Source organism: Anoplophora glabripennis, unplaced genomic scaffold (genome assembly GCF_000390285.2).
Source record: "Anoplophora glabripennis isolate ALB-LARVAE unplaced genomic scaffold, Agla_2.0 scaffold2, whole genome shotgun sequence".
Lineage (NCBI taxonomy): Eukaryota > Metazoa > Arthropoda > Insecta > Coleoptera > Cerambycidae > Anoplophora > Anoplophora glabripennis.
This window is the reverse complement of record NW_019416325.1, coordinates 3,679,425-3,692,741: the sequence shown is the minus strand read 5'-3', so window position 1 is coordinate 3,692,741 and position 13,317 is coordinate 3,679,425. Positions and strand designations below refer to the sequence as shown.

At 34.1% G+C, this 13,317-nt stretch overlaps 1 protein-coding gene across 1 annotated transcript; it reads right to left on the bottom strand.

The window, feature by feature from the left end:
• Positions 1–3,206: 3,206 nt before the first annotated feature.
• LOC108916156 (oxysterol-binding protein-related protein 2) lies at positions 3,207–11,788 on the bottom strand. Its single transcript, XM_018722368.1, has 8 exons — positions 11,778–11,788; positions 11,495–11,712; positions 9,304–9,562; positions 9,052–9,249; positions 6,024–6,243; positions 3,852–3,980; positions 3,581–3,798; positions 3,207–3,342 (listed from the first exon to the last, which is right to left on the bottom strand). The coding sequence occupies exons 1-8, from the start codon at positions 11,786–11,788 to the stop codon at positions 3,243–3,245; spliced, it is 1,353 nt and encodes a 450-aa protein (XP_018577884.1). The 3' UTR covers positions 3,207–3,242.
• Positions 11,789–13,317: the final 1,529 nt, after the last annotated feature.

The window sequence follows — 13,317 nt, the reverse complement described above, 5'->3', positions numbered from 1 at the left end:
AAGGTCACCAAAAACGATTGAATGAGATCAAAGGATTGAAACTGCTGGTTTACGTATGCTGTAGTATATACAGGGTGATTCACAACTTATCCAAAAAAATTTGGGAATAGATGCGGCATGAGAAATGGAGTCAATATCGTAAAAAATGTTTTAAAAATTCTTATAGTTTCCGAGAAAAAAATTATTGAAGTTGTAGCACTTTCAATCATTATATAACTGGACAATTGTGTCATTCGCAATACGCGTGGAGAGCCACGTGGCCTCGGCGACTCCGAATACTGAAATCCGATTTTACAATTGTCGTTGCGATAGTGTTTACAACAGTTTTCGAACCGCGCAAAATTTTTTTTGGATAAGTTCTGAATCACCTTGTATTTAAATCTAAAATCTAAGCCCACCAGTATGAACATTTAAACACGTTTATCGATTTAGTTGTCAGAGATAATTTACCAGAACTAAAAACATCATTACACATTATGAGTGCCATATATATATCCAGCTCGAATAGAAATAAATTCTTAAGACATCCGTATAGAATAAAAATAGAAGAATTCGTAAACACATAGAATTTGATCTGCGCCAAATAGCAGAGAAAACAATTTTTAGAATATACTTTACTTTTTGAACTTCGTACTTACCATGTTCGTTGTGATTTTTAACGACTAGTAAATTATTTTTTCGTAATTAATAACTTTTGACAAAAGATAATAATCCTTAAAGTTAACTTGATGGGTCTATAAAAATGTATCATGTTTTGTCTTTAAATACTGAAAATGTGTCTTTGTTACTTTGCAAGGCATGTGTTATTGGTCAGAGCTACTCACTTTTAGAATTAAATATTGAAAATAAAACAGGTGATAAAGTTCGTGAAAGCAACTAAAATTCGTACTGTAGAAAAAATAATAATATCACTGAAAATCCTGTGTCAATAAATTATTAAAAATTTTTTTAATTAATAATTTCTATTATCTTAAATTTCTTTGATAACTTTGTAAATGCCATTAAAATTTCTACAAATTTTGTGTCGTGTATACGAGTATAACTTGGCGCGCGTGAATATCATTGGCAGGAAAAATGACTTCGGATGAGGCGGTATCCAGCAGAACTATCGCTCTTTACCCACACCATCCTAGACCACGACGCGGCCGGGTTTGATCGTCTTTTGTTTTTCAAGTTAACTAATCTAAATTTTTCGAATTAACTAATAACAATTTTTTTTCCAGTTATAATTCAAAATAATATAATTAAAAAATAGATTACCTACTAAATTTTTTCATTTTTTAGAATCTATGTAACATTGCCTTTAATTTTTTTTAGAATCGACCAAATAAAAATGGATTTATAGTTAATTATATTCTCGCTTATTAAAACTACATACATGTTGTGCAAACTTTTCCTACCTATTTCTTAAAAGAAAACCATATGCAAAAAAATTAAAAATGAAAAAAATATGTACAATGATAAATTTGCAACATGATTGCAATCAGGAAACTGAAAATAAAAAATATATCGTCTACAATACTACATTCTACAATAAATACCAAATCAAAAACCTATCTACAAAATTCAGAATCTCTAATATCTCCAAAAAAAAGTTATACATAAAAATTAACAAAAATTAAAAATTGCCTGTAGTTCTTAAAGTTCAATAAAGACAAATTTTTCGCCAAAATCGAACCCCCAGCAAGAATTATGTCTTTTCGAGGAAACGGGGGAAACCTCCCACATATGTCAAAATTTGCCCAACAGTAACAGTAGTGATTTTGGTTTTCATTACTATAAACTATCGCAAATAACTAAAAATATAACAACAGAAAATTTTTACACGTCTTCTAATTCTATTATTAATAACTGACTATCAGTCTCTAGTCTCTATATTCAACTGTTTCTGAATAATATCTATGAAGCATCCCATGCCAAATCATGGAGGTCGTGACCCGAACATTTTTAATTTTCCTGATTTTTTGGTATTATTAGATATTTTGTTATTTAGACTATCTTTAATGAATATTTTCAAATTTTTATTTCAACCGCTCAAGAAGTTATGAACACCTAAATATTTTAGTTAAAAAAGTCTTAAGATGACTGTAATTTGATATCATAAACTTTTTTTCATTTTGTTCGTTTTGAGATGTAGTTTTATAAAAAAAATATAGAATCCATTTTTAGTTTTTTGATTTTTTTATTTTTAAACCAAAAATGTGCTTGTTTAAAAACAGTAGCGTTTTTTTTCTTCGAAAAATTCTCAAAAGAGCGTCTTTCAATATGCAAAATGAGACTGGCTCCAGAGTAAAATCTTTTTTTATTCTATTTTTTTCCGAATTAAAAAAATTCTACTATTATTATTATTAACTAAAAATTCCAATTCTTTTTTCAATACTAATAAAAGTTTGTTTTGAACATTGCCATATTTGAGAATTTTTCGAAGAAAAGAAAAAAGCGCCACTCTTTTTCAAAAAACACTTCCTTGGTTTAAAAAATATAAAAGAATAAAAATGTATTATTTTTTTTATAAAACTACATCTCAATATAAACAAAATGAAAGAAAGTTTTTGATATCTAGTTTTTTGCCAAGTTACAGATATTTGAATATATTTTACCCAAAATATTCAAACTTCTAGAGGACTGAAACAAAAATTTGAAAAAATTCATGAAACCTACTCTAAACGGGTAATAATACCAAAAAATCAGGAAAATTAAAAATGATCCCTTCACATCCTCAGTGATTTGGCATGGATCATGTTGCATCATCTAGTCAATGTTTTTTTTTAACCTACTAATACAAGCAATTAAACTAAACAAAGATATCAACCGAATCTGACAGAACATTTTAAAGCGTTAAATATTCATCGCAACGAACATGTTATTAACGACTAGTCAATTGCCTTACATTTTTATAGACTAGTTGAGACTTTTACTAAGTTTTCGATTTATCTCTATACATATTTATCACAATGTAGATGTATTGTTATTTATTTCATCTATATATTTTACAACTGCGATTTTTACTAAAGTTTTTATATTAAAATTGACCAGTTTCCTCAATACCACAAATAGAAAGAAACAAGGAATACGATCGGTGGGAACAACTGAACATTTTTCGAAGCAGTACCTTTTACTAGTTATGAACCATGTGCTGTTTTGGCACTTACGCAGACATCGAACTAGACTACATCAAGGGATTCTAAGCTAGATTGTCCCGAAACTACATAAATCCAGTTGGATACCCAGTTAAGTGCTGCTTAAAATATGTCGGGGTCTGAGTATTGTCTTCTCCAGTAATTTCCGTTGTACAGCCAATCTTCTTGTTTGTTGTAAGGGTTAACGCCTTGAAAAAACCACCTATGACAGAAAGACGGTTTAATTTTTATTTTTTGTTGCTTATGTGAATGTAATTGAATGCAATTATAAACACAACAGCTGGAGAGCCTTTTCTTTGTTTTATATTTACACCATTGTATAAAAAAGTAAGTGTTTACTGTGTGCTGCATTGGGAGAAGTTAACAAATGTACCACAATGTAGGTACTCAAAAACTTTGGAGGGATGCAAAAGTTGCAATACAGAAGCCTTACTCCTTACCGAGGAATCCATTCTACGGTCTTTTTATTTTTACGATGTTTGTTAGCATCCCGCTGCTTCTCTTCCAATCTGGTCTTCTCTATGGCTGCGCCGTCAATATCACCTTGTTCCAACTTCCTTATGTCTGGTCTCAATCGGGAATCTGTAGGGCAAATGGTTTTCTTCATACCAGGCTCTAGTTCATTTAAGGACATTGCAAATTCTGTGAACTGATAATACTGAAAAAAAATATGTTATAGGAATTCAGGGCTGAGGCAAGAAATGTTCTTACGTCACTAGTCTGTGGTGGTCTAGGATTGACTTTCCAGATTGTAGCGGAATTGGGAATGTCGATTGAGTAAGTTGAATCACTTTTTGGGACAGTCTTATCAGCGGAGTCGGTTCCACATTCATCCGCGGTCTGAAATCAGATATTTAACTACCGAATTCTACAAGAGGTGATTTATTTGAACTTAGCAAAATTTATGGAGTTCCTAATTCTCAATGTTACGCCTGTGAAATGTAAATCATTTATTTTGTTTTAATATTTTTAATAAATCTGGCAACATCGCATAATTTTTTGAAACTGTTATCGAAAGTACAGGCACTGGAAGACGTCAGGTCTAAGCGCCAAATCTACCCGAAGACTTTTACACAATTTTAAGTAAACGATATCCATAGGCGACACGTTCAGAAGGGTCTCTCACATATGTATTTTTACTTTATTATACAGGGTGTGGTGTGTATAATCTATAAAAATTAAACTACAGCTTCCTGATAATATTTGTAATAGAAAAGTCTTATACGAAAAAGTTCTATCTTCGCGTTTTTTTTTGTAAATTAAAGTTCATTTATTCAACGAAAATTAAGGCCGACCCTGTGTTATTTATTAAAAACTTGGAAATGTTTTTATGCGACCCGAGATGCAACCTTATAATTTAAGTCGGTATAATCTAATACTAGTAATACTAAAAGAAGGTTAGGTTACATTGTCAAAAAATTTGTGCAGTCAACTGATTTTGTATTTGTATTGAATTCATTATTCACTTAATTATTAAATATTAAGCATCGTCCATCGACCCATCAGTGTTAAAAAGTGAAAGATTCCAGACAAAAGTTTTTATTTTGTAATTCCACGATAGTGACAGTGTAATTTTTATAAAGAAGTAAAAAATAAGAATAGCGTGCCGATTACATTAAAAACGAGATTCTTATTTCTTACTTTGCTTAATTTTTTAGTTTGTGCACAAACTAGTTTTACAATGAACCGAGAAAACAATGCATTTACTATTTCCGAACGTGTCGATATGGTGTTAGTGTATGGTGCAGCCGGAGAAAATGCGCTCGCGGCGACTAGGTTGTACCGGGAACGATGGCCACAACGTCACCCCCCATGTGCAAATACAATCCTACAGTGCGTTCAGCGGCTGCGAGATACGGGAAGTGTTATTCCTCGAGGAGAAGGACGTGGTCAGCAAGTGAACCTTAATGTTGAAGATGCAGTGTTGGAAAATCTTGACGAAGACCCCACAATTAGTACTCGACGACTCGCACAGCAAGTAGGAACCTCATCTCGTACCGTACATCGCATCTTAAGGCGCCAGCTGTTGCACCCCTATCATCTGCAACCAGTTCAACAGATTTTACCCCCGGATTGTGATCAACGAATGCGTTTTTGCAGATGGTTTTTACGGCAATGTGCCAATCAAGTATACTTTCCTGCTTATGTTTGTGTAACAGATGAGTCGACATTTACCCATGATGAAGTGAATTTCCATAATATGCACATATGGGCCGATGAAAATCCTCACGCGATTAGGGAAACTCATTTTCAACATCGGTTCTCGGTAAATGTTTGGGCTGGCATAATAGGCGATGTACTTGTGGGTCCCTATTTCTTTGAACGACGACTAAATGGACAAACATATACTGACTTTTTGGAGAACCGGTTGCCTGAATTATTGGACGATGTGGCAATACAAGTTCGAGCACGCATGTTTTATATTCAAGATGGGGCTCCCCCACACAGTACACGAGAAGTAACAAAACTTTTGAATGAAATGTTTCCTCAGCTATGGATTGGACGCTTTGGGCCTGTGCCGTGGCCACCTCGGTCACCCGATCTAACTCCAATGGACTTTGGAGTCACTTGAAGTCACTTGTTTACAATACTCCAATTGCTAGGATGGAAGAATTGCGAAACCGTATACTTGAACAGGACATGGACAGGACCGTTCCAGAGAAAATATTTTGATCCATAATTGAACTTTAATTTACGAAAAAAACGTAAAAATAGAACTTTTTCGTATAAGGCTTTTATGTAGTTTAATTTTTATAGATTATACTCACCATACCCTGTATTTCTTTTTACTGTTATGAACATTTTTGCACGAGGACATTCATCTGTTTTTTATTTTTGCCACGTTCAAATAAATCACCACGTATTCTGACACCTTCCACTTACTTCCTGTGTGGAATTCTTGAAGGAACTAACTTTGAGGCTGTTTAATTTCTGAAGAACCTTCCTAGATGTGTGGGAAGGAGAATCGTTTGGACTTTTACTCTTCGAGTTGCCAGAGCAGAATTTCGTCGGGTTCTCCTTTACATAGTCTTCATAATGGCGGTAGTCTGTGCACCTCAAAAAGTCTGTCCATTTCCCGTAAACGAAGTACAACTTGCGCTTCCTGAAAGCCGTTTTATTTCGTTATTAGCCATAAAATATAGCCATAAATATAAATAAGATAAATGAAAAGAATGAGAGTAAACACAATATGAGGGTGTTTAAAAAAGAGCAAGTACAACATTTTAAAAACAATTTGGTAGAAATGTTTATCATTTGAGTTAATTCAGGGGCGGACTTTGTTTTGGTGTATACAGAATCAGCTGAGAACTTGCAAGTTCTACATTCTTGGATATTTAGGAGAGCATGTAACTCATTTTTAAGAAGATATAAAGCCTGTATTAACATGCAAGCAAGACAGTTTGAACATTTTCTCTAATTTATTTTAGATAAAATTAAAATAACTTTTAAGAATGTCGTCAGATATCGATAAAATCGACGTGTTTCGGGTTTTCTTGTTTTTTTTTTAATTCAGATATTTTACAGATGGGAAGTATTAACTGAAACACCTTGTATGTTGGTGTAAGGTAGAAAAGTATTAACAGTGCCAATAATTGGCAATTACGGCACTATTAGAGATTATCAACTCGAGTATGTTGCAGTTGAGCCTAAAGCCAGCTTAATATATTGAGAACACTCGAAAGATAGTCAAACTACCTCTGGAATAATTTAAGTGCTTAATAGATTATTGGTTACTCTATGTAGCGAACCGGATATTGAGGTAGCTTGATAGGAGAACGCCAATAATCTTCGAGTCCTGAAATTGCAGAGAAAAACCGCTGCTCTCGAGATTCTACTCATGTACCTCATCGACTTAATTGTATAACGCACTATCAAACAAAACTTTCAGTGTGTTTCGGTTGAACCCTCATACTCTATCCATTAATCAGGCAATTATTAATTGTATGTACCTTCAAACTTTTCCAATGAAAATCACGTAAAGATAAATAATATTTAGAAAGTAACTGTAACCGAACGATAAAGTCAAACTTGCTCTGGGTTGTATTTCTTATAAAACAGTCAAATGTTTTTCCGTAAAAGTTGGACCTCCCTCAGAATAATCAGTTTTGAATCGGTATGGAGTAAAAAAATCAATCTTGAAGAAGAGGAATATCAACACAGTATTCAGTACTGTAAAGAAGGTGTGTACAGTATTCCTTGCTATTGCGGAAAGGTCTACATAGGACAAAGAGGAAGCCACAGTCTAGTGAGTGCAGTCTAATGACTGTATAAATTTCAGAAGATGATTGTAAGATCTACGGGGAATTACTCATAGAATACTAGGATGTACTAAACATTGTACTTTGGCATATTAATTTTGGACCCATTAACGTTAAATCTGGCAACCCATAAACCACGAACCCATAGCCATAAACCCTAAATCCATAAACCCATAGACTTATAACCTATATAGCCTAAATCTTTGCCCATGTGTCATAAAACAAAAACCCATTAACTCTCACCCCTTACAAATGGTTTTAGTATTAACAACTTTTTTTATATTAATCATTTTTTAAAACTGGCAAAGTATAACTGATTCAATATAAAAGAAATTTGTGTAATGGGTATACAGATTTAGAGCTCGTGTCTTTAGTGTCTATAGATTTGATGTATGGGTTCATGATTTATGGATTTATGAGTTTTGAGTTGTGGGTTTAGGATTTATGGGTTTAAGATTAATGGGAATGATGTATGGGGCGAGAGTTAATGGGTGAAGAAGTATTAGGCAAAGATTTATGTAGGGTTATGAGTTAAATATCTATGAATTTATGGAGTATGTGTTTATGGGTTTATAGTTTATAGGTTAAGCAGTAAGAATTAATGAGTTTTTGTTCTCTGGGTTAAGGACATACTTGCAGAGATTTAGAGTTCATGGAGGAAAGGTCTATGCGTTTATGGAATATGTGTTTATTGATATATGGGTTAAAGTTTTATTAAAATTTATTAAAATTATTGGGTTTTGATTTCGTTAACAAGTGGTATGACGTCACAACACGGCTTCGATGTGCTGCTCCACTTTCGTTAATTATTTTCGGAGACGAATTGTTGAAAATAACATTTTTGCAACTATAATGTATAAACCCTAAATCCATAAATCCATAGACTATGCACCCTAAATCGTTGACCATATGTCCTTAACCCATAAAATAAAAATCCATTAACCCCTAAACCCATGTTTTTTATATTAATTGTTTTTTTTTAAACTGGCAAAGTATAACTGATTTAATATAAAAAAATGTGTAATGGGTATACAGATTTAGAGCTCGTGTCTTTAGTGTCTATCGATTTACGACTCTATAGATTTGGTGTAAGGGTTCATGATTTATGAATTTATGAGATTTGGACTGATGAGTTTTGAGTTGATGGAAATATGCTGTAGGTTTAGGATTTATGAGTTTAAAATTAAAAGGAATGATGTATGGGGCGATCCTTAATGGGTTATGAACATATTAGACAAAGATTTATTTAGGGTAATGGGTTAAAGGTCTATGAATTTATGGAGTATGTGTTTATGGGTTTATAGTTTATAGGTTAAAGAGTAAGAGTTAATGGGTTTTTTTTCATGGATTAAAGGTTTATGGGTTTATGGAATATGTATTTATTAATTTTGGGTTTATGGGTTAAGGTTTTATTAAGATTTATTAAAATTATTGGGTTTTGATTTCGTTAACGAGTGGTATGACGTCACAACATGGCTTCCGTGTGCTGCTCCACTTTCGTTAATTATTTTCGGAGAGGAACATTTTTGCAACTTGACTAACGAAACAACTTTCTATTCTATATATACGGAACATTGGGACATTCCATACAAAGACTGAATTATACCGCAAACTAAGTTATGTTAACATAATTTAGAAACTAGTTTACTTACGATTTATCAGAAATAAAACCCTCTACTCTGTGCAGATCCTTACTGTTCCCTCCAGCCGATTTAAACGTCAAATTAGCTCTGTGCCCTGTAGCATAACTAACGATCTCCATGTTTCCAACTTGTTCCATCCACAGTTTCCCCACAATTATGTTATGCACACAGCACTGGACGTTACTCCAAGTGTACGCTTCTTTAAGTCTACAAGAATTGGTAATAGATTCTTTATTAAAAAAAAAGGATTACCGGATATACCTTGGAAACTCCACAGTAACTGTTCCTTTAGGTTGGATTTCCACGCTTTTCCCCCAAAATTTCAATTTCGGATGAATAGATCCGTGGAAAACCCAGTCTTTACTCTCCGCGTGGAAAGCTGACACAGGAGGATGATGGCTGACTTGCTCACAGATGATTCTGAAATCCTCTCGCTCTAGCTCATAGGTCTCTCCAAGAAGGGGATTGAAGGGCTTACCCAGACGTTCCCAGTTCGAGGCAAGGGCACTTACAGCGAAACCTAGTCGATATAAGTGGTATGATGTACAGTGTGTTCCACTGGGAACCGACGCGATCGATATATGAAAAGGCCTTAGGAAAGGTGTGTAATAAATCAAAATTTAGTTACTGATGTCAATGATCAACGCTCTATTATTTTAAATAAAATCCATTATTGCTTTTCAAATTCCACTCATTGCTTTTACATCCAAATCTAGTCCCGCAAGCACAGAAGGCTATGAGTAAAACTTAACAATTAATCGTTCTTATAGTCGTCTCAGAGATTGTGAAATGATTGGTGTGAGGGTCGTAGTACCCTTCACCAAGAGAAGAAATTTGACTGGGCTCTCTGAACCAGTATTAGGGGAGAAGTGTGTTCAGCTTTCCAGGGAGGTTAAATATCTAGGATGGTTGACAAGCTTACCTGGAATTGGACAAAGTGGTAAGTAAGGCGAAGCAGACATTGTACATATGTCGTCGCCTCATCAGCAGAGTCTGGGGACTGGAAGGATGTATGCCTCTATAGTTAGACTTAAAATACATATTTTTTGGTCCTGTGGTGTGTTGGCAAAAAACACAACAGACCACCAAGCGGGTTCCAAGCTTTCACTTCCAGAGCAAATGGGAGGAAATGTTTGATATCATGGAAAGGTGGAGTCTGGTATGGTTTACAGATGGCTCCAAAATGGCCAGAGGGACGGATACAAGTAGCAATTAAGGTTTTAGACACACACAAGGGAAGTTCAAAACATGTGTGGGAATATTCACAAATACTGATTGAACTGGCTACCACTAACATAGTTAGATATAGTGTTGGGTACCAGGACACAAGATCATTGACGAAAAGGAGACTTCATTGGTTGCTGAGCTTGAATAAAATTCGACTCAAGAAAGTGACGAGACTTATAACGGGACACTGTCGCTGATGAGGATGTGGCTTCCCTGAGTGAGAGTCCAGGATTTGAACGTAGTAGAATGACGATCCCGAGAAAAAGAAATTGAGAAAAGTGTCGGCAAGTAAACTTTTGGACTTTGTTAAAAGAACAAAGCTACTTGCTAAATAGGTTTGAATAATGGGACGCCTGATAAGGCAGCGGTAGTACGGGACTTGAAAAGAACCTAACCACAAGTAGTAGAAGAAAGAAAAAGTCCCGCAAATTTTTTTTTCTTACATATGGTTCTTCCTATATCGATTACTACCCGTCGGTTCCTGATGAATAGTACACACTGTACAGTAAATAATAATACAATTTTGTTTTAGTCGGAAATCTATTACTTTTCTATTTAAAGCTGATCGAATTTATACGCATATACACTAGTCACAGAAATTAAGGGATATTAAACAAATCCCAAAATTTTGGGTGATGTTCAAAGGAAATTGAAGCTTCAAGTGTCTGGTTTTCAGATCTGCAGTTTAAAATTTCTTAGCTTCAGCAGTTTTTCAGTACCTAATCACAAGAAAATAATCAACGGAAAAAAAATTAGTAAATTTTTGCTTTTTTAAAAAGGCCTATGGGCTCATTTTTGACTAGCAATCAATTATACTTAATAATAATACAATAAAATTAATAAAAAGTGAAAAATTGCTTATTACATTGTTTTTCAGCAAAAACGACAAATTTAAAAAGCAAAAATTTACAATTTTTTTTTCGGTTGATTTTCTTACGATTACTCAAAAACTGCTGGTGCTACAAAATTTTAAACTGCAGATCAGAAAATTAGACGCTTGACGCTTCAATTTCCTTTTTTTTATTCTCTCTACGACCATTTCCTTCCAAGTTACAGCTCTTTGAAAATCACCCAAAATTTTGGGATTTTTTAATATCCCTTAATTTCTGTCTAGCCTAGTATATTTCAAACTTCGACGTTGGTTTTCCGACTTCTCTTTTTCAACCTTCATTTTTTAGTGTAAAATAGCACTACATGAAAACGAATACGAATAAAAAATCTTTACCAGTAACATATTGCATCCTGGTGAATTGATCTTCCTGTTCGGCAGCCACTCTCAACAAGTAAGAGTATTCCATATATTCAGCGATACGTTGAAGGAAGCTCAATGGTTCATTAAATACAACGGGCATGGTTATTTTACTTAATTCTTTGCCTATACAATTTTTTAAAACTGACCAAATGTTGTAGTCGTTGTGGTACATAGGAACTGGCAATACAAGTCTGAAACAATACATAGTTCATCATATATTAGACAGACAGACACGTTACATTTGTGTAAGTAATACAAGCTCTGCATGTTTTGAATACGTCATATGCGTAACGCATACTGTTACAAAGTATATATGTAAACATTATATAATTTGAAAACAAATGTGTAACAGTAACATGAATGAGGTAACGTGAATTAATTGTTAATTCTTCCAAATCGCTCAAACGATTGTTATACCGTTCACCAGTTAAAGAACCATCAAAGAAGTATGGTCCTATCTAAAAAAACTTTTTCAGAGTTACGCCACTGAAGATGCCGACAGTTAAAACCGACTAAACGTTAGATGCGTCCAGTTACACAAACCATTGCAGAACTGTTCTATCCGTAGCAGTCTTAGAATTAGCAAGACCCAAAATGAACATAAGGACTAGCCTAGGTGTTCTCTAGGGCTCGTCGACACAGAGCCCGAGATCGACAAAGGCAGGTCAAAGATTCCCAGCTAAGGCCAAAGATGTGCATGTATGTTTGTAACTCATGATGACCATCACACATACAATCCTAAAAACCATGATATCGTAGAGAAGTGTTTCCTTTAATTAGTATGAAGTGATAGCAGCAGCTTAATCTCAAAATCTATGGGTTATCTTCGAAAGCAAACATTGTAAGGAGAAAAGTGATTGTGTATAAGCAACTTGCACAGTGGATGTGGATAATGTGAATCGATACCAAATACTAGTTTATGTTACCAAAATACGTTATTAAATATTTCCGCAAGGCGCATTTGAGTGTGTTCTTTTGTAATAGAGAAATGTTTCCACAATTAATTAATTTCAAAGGGGAATATGAGGTTAAAATAATATTCTGCATATTCCAAGTGGTTGTAACCTGTAACTACGTCAAAAATCGAATTGTTGTGTCACATTCAGAAACGCTAGCGGCGAAAGTAAATTAATTTTCCTTTGACTAAAGCATTGGAACAGAAAATCACAAAAACATATGGATCGTTCGGATTATAATGAACCAGGTAATAGGTAATACTTTGAGACAAAGTATGAACCGTAAAAGCTACAGGGAACATCTTTCGGCGAGGGAAATTAAGATGGTTTTGTCGTGGGAAGAGATGTGGAAAAAGGATGAGCACGAGGATATTTGAACTCGAACACTAAGAAGACACGCAGAAGGCGAACAAAGTCATGGCAAGATAATATGATCAAAACAGCAGCAAATATTTTCTCCGTAGAAATTATAAATGAACGATCTAGATCATTTGAAAAGAAAGGAAAAGAAATATTTAAAACTGAGTCTCGAGAAGAATTACTATCGAATGAGCATAGCGTATTTAATTAATGAAGCTCATCCGTTTTGAATGGGATGAATACCAGTTAAAATAAATGTTAACAGATGTTGAAACTAATACTAGGTACATACAAAAAAAGTAGTTGTAGTAAAGTATTTGATGTTAGTTGGACTCGAGGAGATCGACAGCCTGTATTGTGCATGGACTTATTTTGTTTCGTGGCAGATATGGTGGACGAGGCAGAAAAACTGAAAAATTTATCAATCTGTCTCTAAATAACGCTTCTCTAAATACATACAATTAATATTAAAATATTATA